The following is a 21,952-nucleotide window of genomic DNA, read 5'->3' on the forward strand; positions in this document are numbered from 1 at the left end:
TGGGGATCTTATCCCAGCCCAGTTTCTAATCTCTGCATAGAGCCTGGTTCATGAATCTAGCCTGTGATTTGATTTGATTTCATTGCCTCACTCATGCAGGAACTGGGAAGGAGGACCAGTCAACTGTCCTGTGTCATGAATACAGTAATTGTATTCATGTCTGCACTGTCTCCTTTGTTACTGGATAGGTGTTTTTGAATATCAATTGTGTCATTTTAGAGCTTTCAACAGTTAAATTTTAAAAACATAACATAAATAATAGCATCTTTGGGTTACAGCACATCTCCTTTTATTTTCTCCTATTACGGAAGTGAGTCCTAACAGGAAATAATGCAATAAATAATATAAATTACTTGCCCATGGTCAAAAAGGGAGAAGACCCAGGAACAGGATCTCAGCAAGCAAGGTTGTGTTTTCCCTGGCTATGCTACTTTGTCATCTCTGCCTCATGTTCTTCTAATGTAAAGAGCAGGTCCTGCCATCAGACTAGCTGGATTCAGATGTCAGCTTTTCAATTTACGAGCTGGCAGACCTTGGTCAATTTACTCACCCTCTCTGTGCCTCAGTTACCTCAAATATAAAATTAGAATAACAATAACAGCCACCTCAAAGGTAGCTATGAGGATAACTGCATTTTGCAAAGCCTTTAGTACAATGCCTGGCATTTACTGAGGGCCTAATAAATATTCACAGTGAAGATGATCATGATGATGAGAATGACACAGACTTTTTCTCTAACTACATTGTCAGTTCTTGGAGCTCATGAACTATGTTTTATGCATCTGCCCATGCAATGCTAACCTCTTCACACAGCAATTGTTCAAGGAATATTCTGCACCCTCTAGGATAAGAGGGTGAATACAGTAAGCATCAGATATCTGTGAAGGACTAAAAGCAGCATTTGAGGAAGGCTGCTCTGAAAATAGTTGGAGGAAGATGCAGAAAGGGGAAAGGGGAGTAGTGTGGTTTGAATTCTGTCCTCCTGCCCCCCAAATTTGTATGTTGAAGTCATAACCTCCAGTACTAAGAGTGTGACCGTATTTAGGTAGGCTCTTTAAAGAGGTAAAGTGAAATGAGGTCACTTTAAAGAGGTAAAGTGAAATATGGGTGGGTCTTCATCCAATAAGAGAGGACATTAGGACATAGACAAACAGAGTAAAGACCATGTGAAGACACAGGGAGGAGATGGCCATGGGCAAACCAAGGAGAGAGGCCTCAGGAGAAACCAGCTCTGTCGACACTGTCGTCTCAGGCTGTGTATCCTCCAGAGCGATGAGAAAGAAAGTTGTGTTGTTTAAGCCACCTACTCTGTGATACTTTGTTATGGCAGCCCTAGCAAATGAATACAGAAAAGAGTAGGAAAGAAACCCACGATGGGGTTGTTAGCATTCTGCAGTGACATGAGATCTCTGGGACCAGGACAGCAGCAGAGAGGATTTGTGCCCTACGTGGGACTGGAACCCGGGGCTACCAGACCTAAGAGTGGACGAGGCCTTAGGGGGTCACCCCCTTCCCATTCCCACTCAGTGCATCATGCTCCCCTCATCACCTTTCTCAGGATGTTGTCTGAGTCCTGTCCCTCCTACCTTCCATCTCTGAATGTCTTAAATTGTAAGAAGGTCTTTGCAATGAGACCCATTCTGAGCCCCTCTGCCTCTGACTAGCTGTGTGACCTTGAGCAAGCCACTTAAATTCTCTGATTTGTTTCCTCATTGGTAACATGGAAAAATCACACTTATTTTGGAAGGTTGTTGGGAGGATTAAATGAAAGAAGCCTCCCATGATATCTGGCACATGGCAGGGCTTTCTTCAGGAGATGGTAGCTTTGTCCTGTGTTCCGTCCCCATCGGCTTTCCATCTTTAGGAAGAGTCATCACTGCTTCACTGATTTATCATTTTTGCTCCCATCTGAGGTAACTTGAAGATGTTTGGCAGGTTTTCTATTCTTTAACCAGCGCTTCTCATTAGTAATTTATACATAAAAATTTTCATTTCTTAAAGTATTTTTTTTCCATTTTCTTGTGATATAACACAGGAAATAACTAGAGGGCTAAATGGAATTTTAGAATAAGAAAGTAGAATGGTATGTTGTCTACTTGTGGGAACAGGCTCTCTTTTCAGGAAATTCAATCAAAGATGAATTTTCAGTGACATTCATTTCTTTTAAAGTCAAACTTTACTTTTGTTAATGGATTAGAACGTTACAGCAAATAAATACACAGATGTGAGTGAATTGAAGATCAAGGCTGATTACATGTAAATTGTATGCTAATTATAACCACTCCAAGAGTGCTGAGAACACATGAGTTGCCAGTATATGGCTGGAAGCTGCTTTTGAACATCTCCATTCTGCCAACCCACGTATCTAGTTTTAGGAAGAAAGACTTCTACAGCATTTCCTAAAAGACATTTACTTTCTTCTCCCCTAGGTAGTAAAGTAAACTTCAATGTCCTTGGAAGGAAAGAGCAGGACTCTCATTATTGTTACTATTATTTAAAATTTAACATTTAAGCCGAAGGAATGAATTCCATGAATTCATGAATGTCAAGTCCTGAATTTAATGCTGAGATAATCTGCATGTTTCTACGCTGGTCTTTTATTTTATAATAAGCTACTACATTTGCAACTAATGAACCCAAATAAAAGAATGATAGTATATGTAAGAATGATGGGGAAATAAAATTGTGAGCTATAAGTGATATGAACATGTTAAATTACATGTGTAATGAATAATAGAACAATAAGACCTAGCCAAAAGACAAGAATTTAAAACATGTAATTCATAGTTTTTCTTTGAGCACTGTGTTCCCCCAATGAGCAACGATTTGTCTCTATGGCTAGGTTCCAGGTGTTCTTGTGTGGTCTGGGTTCAGGAAAAGGCATTTAGAGTCATTTTTACATTATGCGTGGAATTCTCAGGTAGTCTCTTAAATTTTACATCCACATAGTCCTTTTTGCTTCTTGAAATACTAAATCTGGGTTTAGTAGGAGGCTAAACTCTACATGGCTAAAAGGGGATGCTGAACTGGTTTTCTGACCGTTTAGTCATAGCTCCCCTGTGCTTAATCAAATGAAAATGTGTGCAATGGTTACTGTTTTGTATCTAGGTTTTAGTATCTGTCACCTATGTAATTTCAGACCTAAATGACTGTCCTATCTGGTTCCCACAGCCTAGGAGCTGGGTTAATAGATCCTTAGCTAAGGGTTATCAGGACAAGGTCTCTGTGACCTCTGTCTGCACAGATTCAGGCTCAGTGCATTTGGGGCGATGGTCAGTTCTTGCTAGACCCTGACCAATGCTGTGTTGTTACATGAGTCAGCCAGGACACACTGTCTTCCTCTCACTGATGGCTTCTTAGGGCAACATAAGCTGTTGGTAAAAGTAGCTGCAGAAAGCCCTTACTCCTGGAATCTTCACAGGCAGGCTCCTGGAGCTCCTCCATTAACTAGGAGCAAAATGATTCCAGAGCTTTCCAATGTTAGGAAACCAACTGAACTTGATGCTGCCAGTATGTGGGGAACTGGTTTCGGACTTTTTATTCTATGAAGACATGAGGTCTTCGGACTCTTTATTCATAGGCTCTGTAAGCAGGAATTCCTCTCCTTTCTCCAAGGCTGGGGCTGGGCGTGCCCTAGTCATGACCCCAGTACACTGGGGAAGCCGAGAGGCAGCCAGACCCTCCCTTGGCATAGGAATGGCTGAGCCTTTTCTTCAAGCTGACGGGATTGTTTGGAGGGAAATATGCTCTATTATGTGATTTATGTTGTCCACAAGGAGAAAACATGCTAGTCCCTTAGGGCAAGCAGAGCTTTTCCTGGCACTTGGATATGAAATAAATCTCTGGAGTGGGACTTCATATGTGGGGACTCGGTCACATGCTCACAGTGTTCTCCACAGCAGTCCTGCAGCAGCTGCAATGGCAGATTCCACGGGGAAGAGCCAGATGTGGGATGCTCAAAAGGAATTCCAATGTTTCCAAGTTTTATCTTTCCTTTCTTGGTACTTAGCCAGATTCTAAAAATAATAAAAAAAAAAATTTTTTTATTATGGAAAATTTCAAACATATATAAAAATAGAGTAACTGGCAGACCACCATGCCTGTGTCACCTAGTTTCAACCATAATCAACTCATTAGCCAGAGTTTTGACCTAGCAGATGTTTAGACATTTAACTATGAATAACCCAGATGTTGTTTCGAATTAGGCTGGCTCACGATGGAAATCAAAATTGGCCTGGAGGGTCCTTTAGCAAGGAGTGGCTTGAATCATCTCCATTTGTTAGGGGCCTGTTAGTCGCCTCTTGGCTTGGGACTGTCCTCCTAATCCTGGTTCCAGTTATCCCAGTTAGTATAAACATGTGCTCAAAGAATGACTCTGATGCTCTTACAACAAAACCCAGGATATCAGAGATCGACAAGGAAGAAGGAGGAGAAGATCCTGTGCCTCTGCAGAACTCTCCCGCAAGATTACTGCTAAGCAGCCTATTATGATGGCAGTTTATTTCAGTGAACACCAAAGTATCTATTATGTCTGAGTAACTAGAGTCTCAGACATCAAGGACTTCCAATTCTGGTGAAGAATTGCCTGAAGTTCCTAAGCCTGTTCATGAGCAATTAGGCGCTTTATGTATACCTCTTATAAGAGGTACTTTCAACCACCAGACAGGATAGTTTTTACTCTATCCTGACACTTTATTTGAATAAATTCAGTAGCAGTCTCAGATTACAGGAACTTAGAATCAGTGAACCAAAGGGACAGTCAGTAATGCAGAGCTGATGAAGGCAGCCTGACAGCAAGGGAGGAGGTAGAAAAACCACAGAAATCTTGAGTGAGAACTAACATGCCACCATTGCCGGGGTTTTTTGAGAGTTATCAACTCATTAGCCAGAGTTTTGACCTAGCAGATGCCCTTAAGGGTGAAGGGCCTCCCCACACGCATCTTCTGAACCCGAGGCCATCACAATAATGAGAGTACAGTATGCAGCTGTGAATGACAAAGGATTTGGAATTAGACAATATGAGTTCAAGCCTTAACCTTCTGCTTGCCAGCTGGGACACCTGACATAATTTACCTGACCTGTTTTTTGAGTCTGTTCTCAATTCTTAAGATGGATCAGGTAATAACCACCTGACAGACGTGGTGAAGGTTAATGCAATAATTTCACTGAAGCAAGCTTTATAAACAATGAAATTCAATGTCTAGTCAGTTGGGCATTTTATGTTCATACTGATGTCACTGGGATATCGAAAAAAGACAAGTATATTTTTGTATATGTTCTTTAAGGGAGAAAGTAAAATAGAATTATAAGTTCTGATCCATAAAGCAAGAAATATAGCTGCTGAGAAGACTTATCTCACTGGAATGATTTGTTCACCAAGACGTAGGCTTTACTGAGAGAGATAAAATCACAGAGAATAAGATTGAAAAGGTGGGTTGGGGCCAGACTGTCAAAGGCCTTGAGTGCTGTGTTAGGGGTTTAGATTTATTCGTGATATTTGGCTCTATATTACATAAAGTATTGAAATAGAAAAATGTCAAAAAAGTCAGAATCAGGGAATATATAAATTACAAGGCATTATCCAAGTTAGAAAGGAGAAATAGTCAGGTAGTCATAGAGCCCTATGTAGTCGTTAAAGCTAAACTCCAACTAGACCCTGAGCTTACAGCAGCCCAAATCAAAAAGAAAAAAGAAAAGAGTAATCGCATGATTTGCATCACTCTTGAGAATGAAACATGAGTTCTAAAGACTAGCAAAACTGTGGCACTTAAATGAGTGAATTTTCTTGGGTAAGGGTTCATAAATGGTGCACGAAGTGATATATGGTATATAATGTTCTCAACAATATCCTCATAGTGGATGTCATATTAGGTTTAACAGGGACGTTTCTTATAGGGCTCTTCAATATTTAATTGAGAGTGTAAGGTGAAATAGCAACTTAGTGAAAGCAGTTCTGCCAAAGGAACAAGAGAATACAGTCCAAGATTCAGTTTTCTGATGGTTGGACTTGATTTAGGTGTAAAAAGCTTGACTATGTGGAGGAAGGGTTGAATTCTGCCTATGTGCAATTCTTCAAAGACATTGGTCTTCCCAACTAGAGTTTGATTGAGATAAAAGCCTACTTACACCCCACTGTCACTCTCTGTCTCCTCGTATCAATTTCCACTTCTTTATAGCACTTACGCAATGTGACAGGAAACTATATATTGGTTGTCCCTCTAGGATGTTATCTGACATAGAACATGTCCTTTTCTTCCACTAGAATGGGGACTGTGTCCTTTCGACCTTCACTGCATCTCTAGTATTCACAATATTGCTGGACACATGGCAGTGTTCAAAAAATGTGTGTTGAATGAATGGAATTAATGAATACATGTTGGACAATATCCAGTTTAGGTTAAATGACCTGGTAAGAGCCAGTGATTTTATAATGCTGAGTAAACATACCTCTCATACTTGGAAGATCACCTAAGATGGTAGGACTGACATCATCATGTGAAAATGGAAGACCCAAACATAATTTCACCGAACAAATAACCATCCAGCTTCTGCTTTGAGATGGCTGTGGGATTACTTATGTTCAGGGTCTGGGTGTTATCTGCATAAAACAAGCTATTGTAATAAAACAAGGTAATTTAACGTAAAGCAACATTACTATGTGCAATGCATTTTCGGGTCTTTTTTGGCACAAGAACTATCTTTTCCAAAATTTTATACCAAGCCAGAGTTCTTACAGTAGCCTATAAAGCCTCCATCAGGGTTTCTCAAGCTCAGCACCACTGACATTTGGGACTGGATAGTTTCTTGCTGTGGGGCCTGCCGTGTTCATTGTAAGGTGTTTAGCAGCACCCTTGAACTCTATCCGCCAGAGGCTAGTAGCAAGCCCTCAGCTGTGACAACCAGAAAGTATGTCCAGACATTGCCAAATGTCTTCTGGGAGGCAATATGGTCCCTAGATGAAAACCACCATCCCACTTGATTTGACTGCACACCCAGTGACCTCTCATGTTACAATGTTCTCTCTGTTATTTGCTGTACTCTAGCCACACTGGTTTCTGGATCTTTCCTGAACATGTGAGGCATGGTCCACCTTGAAGTCTTTGCACTGGCTGTTCCCCTTACCTGGAATACCTTTCCTCGGCTGTCTCCATGGCCACTCTGCACCTCCAGCAAGTCCTGGCCCTGTTGTCACTTTCTCTGTACATCCTGTTTTAAATTGTATTCTTCATAACGGCCCTTCCATTTCTATTCCCTGTCTGTTTTTCCCCGTGCCATTTATAACCTAATTTACCATACCACTTTCTCATTCATTTTATTCATTGTCAGTCAACCGTACTAGAATATAAACTTGTTCACTTCTGTGACCCTCAGCTCCTAGAACAGTGCCTGGCACATAGTATGTGCTTAATACACATTTGTTGAAAGGACAAATAAGTGATTGCATGTGTGATTTTTTTTAACCTAGAAGTTTCCTTTTATTAATTTTTTTTTTCTTTTTTTTTTGAGAGGGAGTCTCACTCTGTCGCCAGGCTGGAGTGCAGTGGCGCGATCTCGGCTCACTGCAACCTCCGCCTCTTGGGTTCAAATAATTCTTCTGCCTCAGCCTCCTGAGTAGCTGGGACTACAGGCACGTGCCACCATGCCCAGCTAAATTTTTTTTGTATTTTTAGTAGAGGCGGGGTTTCATCATGTTGGCCTTAATCTCTTGACCTTGTGATCTGCCCACCTCGGCCTTCCAAAATGCTGGAATTACAGGGGTGAGCCACTGTGCCCAGCATTTTTTCTTTTCTTTTCTTTTCTTTTTTTTCTTTTCTCTTTTTTTTAGAGACAGTGTCCCATTCTGTTACCCAGGCTGGAATGCAGTGGTGTGATCATAGCTCACTGCAACCTCAAATTCCTGGGGTCATGCAATTGTCTTCCCTCAGCTTCCCAAATAGCTGGCACTACATCTTCCCACAGCTGACTGACTGAGAAAGTTTCATTAATGTATAAATGGCATATTTGACTTCAAGCTGTTGAGGAAAATTGAGATTCTTTATTGGGTTTTTAAATTAATCTCTGAGGGTCACTGTTCATTTTACTTGAAAAGTACATTTCCATGTACTTACACAATACTTTTACAAGCAAGTATCTTTCTGTAATTTAGCTAAGCTGCTAATTTTAAGTAAGTTTATTTTGTCTCTTATGCTGGTGGAGTTAATTGGAGTTAGATTAGTGATTAGTGATATCACAGGCAATGAGTTAAACTTCAGTGGTCAAACACGGTGTTTCACAAAAGATGTGCGAACATAGTTTCCTATAATAAACATTCATCTCTTACAAGTCAACAGTCTTAAAACTATCAAAACAAACTTTTTAGTATTATAGGAAAGCTCTTTGTTCTTAGAAAATAGACAGGGAGAAATCTAACTTTATAGATGAAATAATAGAGAATATACAAATATTTAAAATGTTACGGTCATGAATATGTTAAACATTTGTTAACCTCCTTCCTCATCTCTCAGTGAAAATTTAAGAATCAATTTTGTGTTTTACTTTATCAAAAGCAATTGTTTCAACAGTTTCTTCAGGTTTCTTTCAAGGTTCCTGCTTGCAATAAAGCAAAGCAAAATGGATGGCTTCTGTTTATCTCTAAATTCAATCAAAGCTAACTTGAAGAGGCTGGGTGCAGTGGCTCACGCCTGTAATCCCAGCACTTTGGGAGGCCGAGGTGGGAGGATCACCCTGAGGTCAGGAGTTCGAGACCAGCCTGCTAACATGGTGAAACCCTGTCTCTACTAAAAATATAAAAAAATTAGCCAGCCGTGATGGCAGAAGCCTGTAATCCCAGCTACTCGGGAGGCTGAGGCACGAGAATCGCTTGCACCCAGGAGGTAGAGGTTGCAGAGAGCTGAGATTGTGCCACTGCACTGCAGCCTGGGTGACAGAGTGAGACTGTCAAAAAAAAAAAAAAAAAAGCTAACTTGAAGATATTTGATTTGGGGCTCTTAATAATTTATTTCCATAAGCAGCATATTTTCCATGGAATGCACTAGATGAATTACATGCTAAATGTATCCCTCAAATAACCAAGCAAATTTATCTGCAATATGGAATGTCTGGATACAAACCAAGTAAATTTTAGAAGACAGCTGCCAAGACCAATGACATATAGTCATTCATCATGATTTGGAGGCCTGCTTTGGGATTGTATGCACTGGGCGTGCACAGCATTTACATTTCAAAGGTGGCCACAGATCTTCCCATGCACAGAGAGCTCCAAACAGGACTCATGCACATATCAAATGTGTACTCTGTTATGCATTTAAACAAGGACAAGATTGTCCTTAGAAGACAGTTCTAAAAAAAGGAGTTTCTTGTTTTAAAAAAACACCTTTCTGACAGCTTCTCTTGGCTTCCAGCTACAAATACAAAAGGAAAAGACTCAAAACATGATGAAAAAACAGATAGATCCTCATTTTATTGCTAGAATGAAGAGGGAATTTCCATTTACCACAAAGAAGTGAGAGGTGATAGAAATAGAAGGCAGAAAATGTGGCTCCAGCTTAAGAAGAAAGGATTTTTTTTTAAATTATAATTGTTTTAGCTTCTAAGATATCATTGAAGAATGTATTATTAAACTAAAGGAGACTTGATTATGCAGATTACAAGGACCTGTTGTATTCCCTTAGCAAAAAACCATATTCTGTTAACAGAAGAAAGACACCTATATACAATTTGGCAGTTTGGTTGAGCTAAATGTCATATCCTATTGTCTGGCCTCTTGATTGGTTTCTGAGGGGTCTGCACACTTCTTGTTCAGTCAGTTGTTGTGAGAGGCATCCTCCTATGCAGTGTAAAACATGATCTCATGTGCAAGGGACAGCTTTTTCTTAGAAAAGAAATCTGTTGGGGAAAGAGGGTGGAGGGAGAGTGAAATGGAAGGCACTAGAAGTATAACTACTAATAGAAGCCAGCCATATTAAAACCATTTTGCATAATGACTTAAGTGGATGTTCCCTCCAGGAGCATAAGGTTGAATCAGTACTAGGAAATCTAGATATTGAATTCATGTTATACTAGGTCACAGATGAAAACAATAGATAATTCCTATAGGAGCTAAAATGGCATTTGATAAAATTTCACAGTCATTCCAACAATCTACTTAGTGGTAAATTCTACAAACATCCCTTTGAGGTCAAATTTATTCCGGAAGAGCTGCCAATGTAACCTTGAGAACTGGAGAAGAAAAGATGACATTATTACTATTTGCAATTGTTATGGACTTATTATTATTATCTGGTTTTGTGTCATGTAGAAAGCCTGGAAATCAACTAAAAATTCCGACCTGTACTAAAAGCTCAGTGTGATAACTGGAAACAAAACCCTAGTATTTTATTCCTGAGTAATAATTACTAGCAAGTATCATCGGTATTAACAAGAATAGGATGAAGAAGATATTTCATTATCAATAGCTACAAAAACATAAATATTCAGGAGTAAATTTATCAAGAAATGTGCAGGAATTATGAAACTTGACTGAGAGACAAAAATGTACGAAAGAGAAGAATAGATAACCCTTTTCTCTTCGAGGGGAAGGCAGGCAGTGAGTTGTGCTTATGGGGGTACTGGGTGGAGATCCTGAGTTGACAGTGCTTGGAGAAGAGGAGAGAGTCTCTTTCTAAGATTAGCAGCAGGAGGCTGAGGCCAGGGAGAGGAAGGGAGGGTGAGGTGATAATGGCTGGGGAATGATAGAGATTGAATACCTGCCCCAAGTGCCAGACTTGGGGATGAGCTGGGCAAGGGGCTTTTGTCTGTTTTGTTTAGACTTTCTTAAGTAGTAAGATCTGCTAATGTCATTCTCCTTTGCCTCTCCTCCTCTCTTCCTCATAAAAATCTTCTGTAATGATCTATATTGCTTTGCGTAGGCTTTGGGGACAGATTTGTGGTTTATTTCGGACATGTCACTACCCCCAGGCTGGCATTAAGAAGGGGACAGAAACCCAGTTTTGTTTGTATTTTGCAACTATCTCAGAAATGAAGTGAAATTCCATTCTCTGTGTCTGAGTTATGGTCTTTTACTAAGATAATGTTAATATCATAAGTGATACAAAATGGTTACTTGAATTATACTCCTTTTATTTTCCCTTGCACTCAGGTAATCTGCATGGCTATACGTTGAGGCCAGTTGAAGGAGTGATTCAGTGCATTTTCTCAGTGCTCTGAAAGGATGGTCTGGGTTGGACATTTGATGACATTTTTGTTGCAAGTGCTATCTCTGTTGAAGGTTTTAGTTGGTTGGAGTGACATCTAGTTTAATGGCTGTAGCACAATCTATCTGCTCTAGCAAAATTGCCATTTCCATGTCTGGTCAGCAAAACTTCAATTTTAGCTTAAAACAAGTTCATTTCATTTCTATTTTAGGAAGATTGAAAATGACGGGGATAAATATGAACAAAGAATAGAAAAATGTGTTTGAGATTAGACTGTAAAGAAACATACTATTTTTCTTAAAGCGATGATTTCAACTAGATTATGACATCAGTGATTTGATTAAATTGCTGATTATAAAAAGGAAGTGGTTCTTTCAAACGTTGAGTCTCACAGCCAAAGCACACTGTTGAGAGGCACCAGGTAACAGACATTGTGTTTTTTTTGTGTGTTTTAGGCAACTTTTTCCTGTACCTGTGAGGAGCAGTACGTGGGTACTTTCTGTGAAGAATACGATGCTTGCCAGAGGAAACCTTGCCAAAACAACGCGAGCTGTATTGATGCAAATGAAAAGCAAGATGGGAGCAATTTCACTTGTGTTTGCCTTCCCGGTACGATATATACTCGTGGTTCAGTTATTGGGTGTATGTCTGTACAGCATGCACCTCTTTTGTTAATTTCCATAGCTTTTTGGGGAACAGGTGGTACTTGGTTACATGAGTAAGTTCTTTTTGGTAATTTGTGAGGTTTTGGTGCACTCATCACCCAGGCAGTATACACTGAACCCAATTTGTGATTTTTATTCCTTATCCCCTTCTCACCCTTTCCCCTGAGTCCCCAAAGTTCATTGTATCATTCATATACCTTTGCATCCTCATAGCTTAGCTCCCATTTATGAGTGAGAACATATGATGCTTGGTTTTCCATTCCTGAGTTACTTCAGTTAGAGTGATAGTATCCAGTCCCATCCAGGTTGCTGTGAATGCCATTAATTATTATTATTATTATTATTATTTTTTGAGACAGAGTCTCACTCTGTTTCCCAGTCTGGAGTGAAATGGTGTGATCTCAGCTCACTGCAACCTCTGCCTCCTGGGATCCAGCGATTCTCCTGCCTCAGCCTCCCAAGTAGCTGGGATTACATGCATGTGCCACCACACCCAGCTAATTTTTGTTGTTTTAGTAGAGATGGGGTTTCATCATGTTGGCTAGGCTGGTCTTGAACTTCTGACCTCAGGTGATCCACCTGCCTCCACCTCCCAAAATGCTTGGAATACAGGCATGAGACACTTTGCCCAGCCTAATTCATTCCTTTTTATGGCTGAGTAGTATTCCACTGTATATGTATACCACAGTTTCTTTATCCACTCATTGATTGATGGGCATTTGAGCTGGTTCCACATTTTCAGCATACACTTCCTAGTTAAGGATGGTTAAACAGTGCCGTGCCCAGCTGTTGAACAAGGCAGCTTCAAGATCTCGTTTGATTCTATCAGTCTATGCTTTATGTAATCAGGGAATGGAAGAAGAAAGTTCACATGGGGCTACACAATATGTCTCTTGGCTTTCTGACATTAGAATGCTTCTGTTTCAGCATTACCCCATTTTTGTTCAGGGAAAATAATATTCTCAGCCCAATAGAGGCTTGGATATTTTAAAAACAATTCCACAAGTATGTACTGAGTGTGGGCTGGCAATGTGCAGGGTGATTATGTTAAGTAACTGAAGAAAAACCCAGGATAAACCACAAAAGCCACCTAATCTTCCTGTTTATATTAATTTCCTTTTGTTCATGTATGTTCGTTAGCTCAAGTTCCTGCTACCTTGTTCTCCACAATGGGAAGTTTTTAACATTTCTTGGTTAGCGTGGTGTGTTCTTGGATGTTACATGAGACTTGGAAATCCTCAGAGCACGTTGAGGGCCTCTAGGGAGAGTGCAGTGGACAGTGTTGCTGTAGACTTCATGCTCTGACAATCATCTTAATTGACTTACTGCTCAGCCAACTTGATTACAAACCCTTCAGGAGCAGGAATGGCATTTTACCAGGGAATGTTTTGACACAGCTATTTTGATGCATCTGAAAAGCAAACACCAAGTTGTTCTTGTTTTGTTATAAAATAATGTGCAAAACTGACATCCTCTTTCCTCTTTCCATCCCATTCTCTTGCCAGCTTCTGCCACTGGGTGGGGATTCAGGATAAGGTAGGAGTTGGGGGTGAAAAAAGGGATGGAATGAAGTGGGCATTGGGATTATTAAGTCCTCATTGTAAGAAACAAGACAGTCAACAAAGTAGAAATTTATAAAAGTGGAATTCATTCACTTATCTATTCCCACCTAAACTTTATCAAATCATAGGGATAGGTTAATATTTAGTATATTCTTTCAGTGTGTGTGTGTGTGTGTGTGTGTGTGTGTATGTGTGTGTGTCTGTGTGTAGGTCAGAGTGTGTATATTTCTCTTGCAGGCCAGATGATTAAGTATTTTTCTACATGTTTTTAAAAAGTGGTATGATACATATTGTTCTATAACTTGCCTTTTTTCAGTATGATTTGGCAGTGGATCACAGACATCACACCAAGTCAGTTCGTATGGAGTGACCTCATTCATTTGAACAGTTACATGGTGTCCCCAGATTTTTATCTCCAGGACAGACTCCCCTCCAGACCTATTTACTTGACAGCCTACATGGCATCTCCATTTAGGTGTCCCAGGACACCCTAAGCTCAGTCATCTCCAAACTGAACTCATCGTGTTCCCAGCCTGACACAGCTCGTCTTCCAGCGTTCCATCCATTTCTAGAAGCCAGACATCTACAAGTCATCCTAGGTGCCTCCCTCTCCCTCTCTCTTCATATTTTTTCCACCTCCAATGCTCTCCATTTTACCACCTAGAGAATTCTCAAATCCTCCACCCTCTGTAGCCCCACTGCCAACACCTTCAGGCTAGTGGCCTTTGCCCCTTGCCTGTGCTGCTCAGATGGCCTCCTGCTGTTCCTCCAACAATTCTTGACCCTGATGCACACTAGAGCCAGGGTTCTCATGTCAAAGTGAGCATCGGCCTTTGTCTCATCCATGCCCAGACCCTCCATTCTCCACATGGCTGCAGGGGATCCCTTCCCAGTGAGATTCTGATGCAGTTGCTTTTTTGCTTAAACTTCTTCTTCGCATTGCTCTTTGAACAGAGTTTCAAATCCTTGGCCTCATTCTGCACCAGGATATGTCTTTTGCCTGCTTTTCCAGCCCTATCTCACCCCCATGTCTGCCTTGCCCTGGGTTCAGCCACCTTGACCTTTTACCTCTGTAATAGCTTGACCTCTCGTCTGCCACAGGATCCACCCTCTCATCCTTGTGCTTGGACAATACTTCCTTCCTGTCTCCTTTTTGCTTGGGTAACTACTCCCAGATCTCTCTTGTTTCAGGCCTCTATTAAATGTCCCTTTTCTCAGGAAGTCTTGGCTGAAGGCTTCAAGATAAGTCTCTCTCCATTTTTGTCTTCTATAACCCTGTGTTCCTTACTTCACAGTATTGTCTGTTTTCAGCATACATTTGTGTGTGTGACTCTTTGATTACCACCTGTCTTCCCTTTTTTATTTTATATTTTATTTTGAGACAGAGTCTTGCTCTTGTCGCCTGGGCTGGAATGCAGTGGCATGATCTCAGCTCACTGCAACCTCTGTCTTCCAGGTTCAAGTGATTCTCCTGCTTCAGCCCTCCTAAGTAGCAGGGATTACGGGCACCCGCTACCACGCCCGGGTAATTTTTGTAGTTTTAGTAGAGGCAGGGTTTCACCATGATGGCCAGGCTAGTCTCAAACTCCTGACCTCAGGTGATCCACCCACCTCGGCCTCCTAAAGTCCTGGAATTACAGGTGTGAGCCACTGTGCCTGGCCTGTCTTCCCTTTTTTAAAGGATGGTTAAGCCACATAAGGGCAGGGCCTGGATCAGTTTTGTTCATGATTGTATTCCAGTGTCTGACAAATTGTGGACACTCAAATCAATGTGTTGATGAGATGAATTAATGAAAGAGTATAAATGTAGACGGATGTTTTAAGCTATTCCTCTATTGATGAATCTTTTAGATGGTTGCAATTTCTCTTTTGGAAGTAATGTTAAATAAAGATCCTTTTACGAATAGTCTCAATCAGAGCTGGCTGGTGGAGGTTTTCGATATATTTGGACTGACATGATTTCAGTTTGATATTTTATCTGGGTTTGTTCTCAAAGGGGATTCATTTTTTTTTAAAGGATTTTATGTGCACAGAATTGAATTGATGATAATACTTGGTGGCACTCTCATCTTGTTCATCCATAGCCTATTTTTACATATTTACTAAGCACCAGTGAAACCACCACCACAAACAGAAGTTGTTTCTGACAACTAACCTTATAGGCTCCTCCTTTATTCATCTCTTCACCTCTCCTTTCCCTCCAGAAGAACAACCACCCTGAATCTTGAATTGATCAGTTCTTTGTTTGCTTTTTCTTTTCTTTTCTTTTTTTTTTTTTTTTTTTTTGAGACGGAGTCTCACTCTGTTGCCCAGGCTGGAGTGCAGTGGTGCGATCTCGGCTCACTGCAAGCTCCGCCTCCCAGGTTAATGCCATTCTCCTGCCTCAGCCTCCCAAGTAGCTGGGACTACAGATGCCTGCCACCATGCCTGGCTAATTTTTTGTATTTTTAGTAGAGACGGGGTTTCACTGTGTTAGCCAGGATGGTCTTGATCTCCTGACCTGGTGATCTGCCTGCCTCAGCCTCCCAAAGTGCTGGGATTACAGGCATGAGCCACTGCGCCCAACCTGTTTTCCTTTTTAATCATTTTAATATTTACATGTTTTTATAGAAACATTTATTTTTAATTCTTTAAAAATGTATGAAAATGGTATCATGCATGATTCATGTATGGCATCATGCATGCAATTCTCTGTTACTTTTTCACTTAATACTATCATTACTAAGACATCCATAGTGTTGGAGTTCTTGACTGCCATATAAAATTCCATTCTATGAACAGGGACAGATACGCATTCTTGTATGTCTTCTGTTGTGTATGTGCTAGAGGTTTTTAAGGTATATACCTAGAAGTAAAATTGTGTAACATAAAATATGTAATTGACCAATTATAGGAGGTCATATCAAACTGTTTTTTCCAAGTGTTGCACTAATGTCTACTCACATGTGCAGTATACAAGTGAGTTTGTAGACTCACATCTTCTTCAGAATTTGGTAGTGTCAGAATTTTTAATGCTTGCCCACTGGATAGGTATAAAAAGGTGTCTCATTATGGCCTCTGTAGTCTGCTGAACACTAATAATGCTGAACTCCTCTTCATATGTTTATTTGCCATTATCTGTGTGTGTGTGCACGCTCTTCTTGTTGGTTCATTAGAATTCTTTATTTTTGATACTAATAATTTGTTATACAAATTGTAAATATGTTCTTCAGGTTTATAAGTTGTCTTTTGACTTCAAGGGCTCTTTTGAGGAATAAACATTATAGTTCTCTAACTTTACTTTTCTGGTTAATACGTTTATGTCCGATTTAACAAAATGTTTCCCTGCATGAAGATCTAAAGGATATTAACCTTGTTTTCCACTAAATGTTTTAAAATTTTGTTTTATACCAAAGTCATTAATCAATATGAATTTGATTTACATATATAGTATGAAATAGAGATCCAATTTCCTATTTTATATTTTATTTTTAATCTTCAGAATACACCATTTCTATAAATGCATAGTATATGATACTTTATAATGTGTCCCTATTTCTCAATAGCTACAGATAGAATTTGGAATAACTAAATAGCTGTGTATTTTAAATTTTGCCTATTATCTTCTCAGCATTTCTGCACTGTCATGGTTAAACCATTGATTTGAAATTTCCGAAACATAATTAATTATTTTTGCTTGTTAATAGGAAAAAGAATTTTACTGTTACCATCTAAGGTGATTTAATGTCTCCAATGCTAATAGCACATTATAGCACATGTAGGCATATAGGAATCTCCTTGGGCCTTCTACTAACAACAGTAACAATAATAGAAGTATAGTCTTGTACATATACATGTACAACAGTAACAATAATAGAAGTATAGTCATGATGGACCACATACTGACGGTCAATGATGGACCGCATAAACAATGGTGTGCCATAAGATTACAATGCTGTATTTTGATGGTAACTTTTCTATGTTTAGATATATTTAGATATATTTAGATATGTTTAGATATATTTAGACATGCATAAACAATGATGTGCCATAATTTAGACATATTTAGACATGCATAAACAATGATGTGCCATAAGATTACAATACTGTGTTTTAATGGTAACTTTTCTATGTTTAGACACATAAATGGTAACTTTTCTATGTTTAGACACACAAATACTTATCATTGTGTTACAATTGCCTACAGTATTTTGTACAATAATATGCTGTAAAGATTTGTAGCCTAGGAGTAATAGGCTATCCTGTATAGCCTAGGTGTGTAGTAGGCTATATCATCTAGGTTTGTGTAAGTACATTTCATGACATTAGCATAATGACGAAATCACCTAACGACACATTTCTTAGAACATATCCCCATCAGTAAGCAATGCATAATTGTAATGCTTTGACTTTCAGTTGACATCGAGACCATAGCATAGGGACATGGATGAAACTGGAAACCATTATTCTCAGCAAACTATCACAAGGACAAAAAACCAAACACCGCATGTTCTCTCTCATAGGTGGGAACTGAACAATGAGAACACTTGGACACAGGAAGGGGAACATCACACACCAGGGCCTGTCGTGGGGTTGGGGGAGGGGGGAGGGATAGCATTAGGAGATATGCTTAATGTACATGACGAGTTAATGGGTGCAGCACACCAACATGGCACATGTATCCACATGCAACAAACCTGCACGTTGTGCACATGTACACTAAAACTTAAAGTATAATTAAAAAAAAGAAAAAAAAAGACCATAGCATTTTTGCATTAGAAGTATATGAACTTTGACAATTGTACTTAGACTCCTGGTCTGGTTTGGCTCTGTGTCCCCACCCAAATCTCACCTTGAATTGTAATAATCCCCAAGTGTCAAGGGTGGGACAAGGTGGAGATAATTAACTCATGGGGGCAGTTTCCCCCATGTTGTTCTTGTCATTACAAGATTTGACGGTTTTATAATGGTTTTGCTCGGTTCTCATTCTTCTCTTTCCTGCCACCACGTAAAAAAGGACGTGTTTGCTTACTCTTCCACCATGATTGTAAGTTTCTTGAGGCCTCCCCAGCCCTGTGGAACTGTGAGTCAATTAAACGTTTTTCCTTTATAAATTACCCAGTTTTGGGTATTTCTCCATAGCAGCATGAGAACAGACGAATACAACCCCAAAACAGTTTGGCGGTTGCTGGTAAATTCATCAGAATTGTGCTGGAACCCAGGAGATGGCAAATTGATCTTGATTCACAAAACGGTCATCTTTTATGTCTTCTATTAAAACAACAAAACTATTTTATAGCCCCACACTTGTAAATAATAGCAAATTATGGTTTAAGTAAGCTGCTTTCTGACAATAGTTCTACCATTTTCTGAATATTGCAGATTGAAAACTCCCATTTTCATGAAATAATATGAAATTAGATATAGGTGCCTTTGTGCATTGGTCGCAGTTTAAACAAGTTTCAAAAATAATATTTTTTTACATTGACATTTACATAATATTGTTTTATTTTCTGAGGTTCTTGAAACATGTATAATTTGCTTAGAGTTAGTTTTCCATGTGTGAGAAAAATCCCTCCATGTGAAAGGTCTTTCTTGTTTAATATAATTTTAAGGCAGCCATAGAACCATAGCAGCAATTTAAAATAATTCATTTCTGCCCTCCTTGAATCTGTAGCTCTCCTGTCATCTGTCTCACCTTCCACTTTGCCCAAAGGTCACTCCTGCCTCTGTCAGGGTCTCTCCGACTCCCAGCTACTTTTATTCATTGCATTTTCACAGAGATGGGTCCAGGGGACACCCCTGGCTCTACTCTTTTTTATGCTTTAGCACAAATCCTGATCAGGGGTAGAAGAGATTTAGGAAATGTTACCTTGGCATCATAACTCCCTCTTTGCTCATCTATCTGATAACTTGTTCTTGAGTTTCCTTAAGAATGTTTCTTCTTTGCCAGTTCCAATTCCCTACAGGAACCCCCATTCCCATAGGTTTCTCTCTCTCTCTTTTAGCTTAGCTTCTAGTGCTGCTTTTTTATTGTAGCCAACACACACACACACACACACACACACACACACACACACACACACACTGCAGCAATGCATAATCCTCAAGCCTCAGTGGCTTCCAAGCCAAGATTAATTTTTGCTTGTGTCATAATCTGATGAGGGCACTTAGCCTCCAGGCGGTGACTCAGGGATCCAGGTCCCTTCATGTTATGAGATATCATCCTCAAGAGGTGGCCTTCACAGTGCTGCTGAAGGCAAAGGGACAGCTGGAGGGTCCTATGCAATGTTCTTAGGGCAGTGCCTAGTAGCATCTGCTATCCCTTCCACCACATGCCATTTGCCAGAAGTCAGTCCCTTATTCCCTAAAGTACTGACTAGGAAGAGGAAACAACATGGGGAACACGTCTTGTCCATGCCACGCCAGGTGCAAGCACCTGTAACTGTTGGGGCTGGGATTTGAACCCAGGTCCTTCTGCAGGATTATTGATCATCTTACTATAATGTTTTTCCGTGTTTGCAACTATGTGGTGTGCTGAGTAATTTCCTGTCACGAATGCATGATTTAAGACAATGTAATCCCTTCAGCATTTCCATGTCAAAAGATATCTTTATAATAAAATAAATACTAGGCAATTTTGTGTAAAAAAAGGGGGCTGATGTTTAAAGGGGAGTTTACTAATAAGTTTAGTTCTGAACATCTGTTTTTGTTGTTCATCACTTTATTCTAAAGGATATTACAGGGCCGGGCATGGTGGCTCACTCCTGTAATCCTAGCATTTTGGGAGGCCGAGGCAGGCAGATCACCTGAGGTCAGGAGTTTGAGACTAGCCTGGCCAACATGGCGAAACCCTCTCTCTAGTAAAAATACAAAAATTAGCCAGGCATGGTGGTCGGCGCCTGTAATCCTAGTTACTTGGGAGGCTGAGGCAGGAGAATCGCTTGAACCCAGGAGGTGGAGGTTGCAGTGAGCCAAGATCGTGCCACTGAACTCCAGCCTGGGCAACAGAGTGAGACTCTGTCTCAAAAATAAGTAAGTAAATAAATACATAAATAAAGGATATTACAAAAGGTATAGATGAAGAGATACATAGGGCATTGATATATATATGCGACTGGGTGTGTGTACACTCACGTGTGCATGCACACACACACATCGCCACAGGCCATCTCTTGGTTTTCAAACACAGATCAGTTACATCAAAAGAATACACAACTCAGCTGGGCACGGTAGTTCATGCCTGTAATCTCAGCACTTTAGGAGGCCAAGGTGGCAGATCACTTGAGCCCAGGAGTTTGAGACCAGCCTGGGCAACATGGCAAAACTCCATCTCTACAAAAAAACTCAAAAATTAGCTGGGCATGTTGGTGTGCGTCTATAGCACCAGCTACTTGGGAGGCTGAGATGGGAGGATCACTTGAGCCCAGGAGGCAGAGGTTGCAGTGAGCTGAGATAGTGCTACTATACTCAACCCAGGCGACAGAGTGAGATGCTGTCTCAAAACAAACAAACAAACAACAAAAAAGTATGTATAACTCAAAAGATACCTCCACATTACCAGAACCCTATTCAGTCATTAGTTATCAGTCCAGTCCGTCATACTGCATGAATGTCTCCCAGGCTGTGGCCACTGGGTTTGCAGGCTTCCTTTTTATCTCATTGGCTTCCAAAAGCAGGAGTGTTCTTGGCAAACATGTATTGTCCCTTCAAGGCATCTGTTATAATTGAGCTGAGACAATGTCGTCTCTTGCTCTGAGACTGTTTCGAGATGATAGTGCATCCTATTTATTTATTCCTTTACCCTCAGCTACTATTTCTCCCTTTTCCATTTGTCATTTATTTTTACTCAACTTTTCCACCTCTGGAAGGGACATTAGGTTTGGCCACTGTGCTGGTCCAGACTGCTGGTAACAATGCGAGTCTAGCAAGGGCTTCTCCTCAGTCTATTCCCATTCGTGTAGGGTAAGGTTACATAGGCTCTGAACTAGTGAGCCATTTTTACCACCCAGGCAATATAGCTGTATTCACTTTTAGCCCCAGTTTTGCCAGTTGGGGTCAAAGCATAACCTACCCCCATTAGGTCCTTAGAAATTCTGACATAAGGTTTAAAAACATAGTTACAGTTTTTGGCTTAGAAATCATCCCTGCTTCCAGTACTTGCAGTTGCAGCCCTAGTCCAAGGACCACTGTATCAGGTAGAGGAGGAAAAATAATTATTTGACAGGTAACTTGGGAAAGAAAGAAAAAATTATAGTTGTTATTACCAGTGTACTCTCTACCTTGGCAAGAATTGCTTAATCATAGCAGCATTCTCCCTATTCCCTCTCCCAAGATCAGCCAGAGGAAAAAAATATCTAAGGGGGACACCCCTTTAATTCCATTCATATTCAGTGTGAGCACACAGCTGCGAAGCCAGGTAAGCCAGCCCTGCCTGCCATCTCCTTGTTTCAGACAACCATTGTTTCAGTTACCTATTTCTCTATCAAACTATCACTCTGAGGAGGATATCTCTACCCATTGTTGGGCTTTATGGGCAGTACAGTGTGTTCGT

The 21,952-nt window shown here is 40.3% G+C and overlaps 1 protein-coding gene across 2 annotated transcripts in view; it reads left to right on the plus strand.

The window, feature by feature from the left end:
- The window catches only part of DNER (delta/notch like EGF repeat containing), a 366,652-nt gene that overhangs the window by 193,838 nt on the left and 150,862 nt on the right, over positions 1-21,952 (plus strand). For both annotated transcript variants that reach the window (XM_032754076.2, XM_058437649.1), the window contains exon 6: positions 11,648-11,801. In XM_032754076.2, the coding sequence (XP_032609967.1) occupies positions 11,648-11,801 (154 nt within the window). The remainder of the gene's footprint in view (positions 1-11,647; positions 11,802-21,952) is intronic.

Source organism: Hylobates moloch, unplaced genomic scaffold (assembly GCF_009828535.3).
Source record: "Hylobates moloch isolate HMO894 unplaced genomic scaffold, HMol_V3 SCAFFOLD_1, whole genome shotgun sequence".
NCBI classification, from domain to species: Eukaryota; Metazoa; Chordata; class Mammalia; order Primates; family Hylobatidae; genus Hylobates; species Hylobates moloch.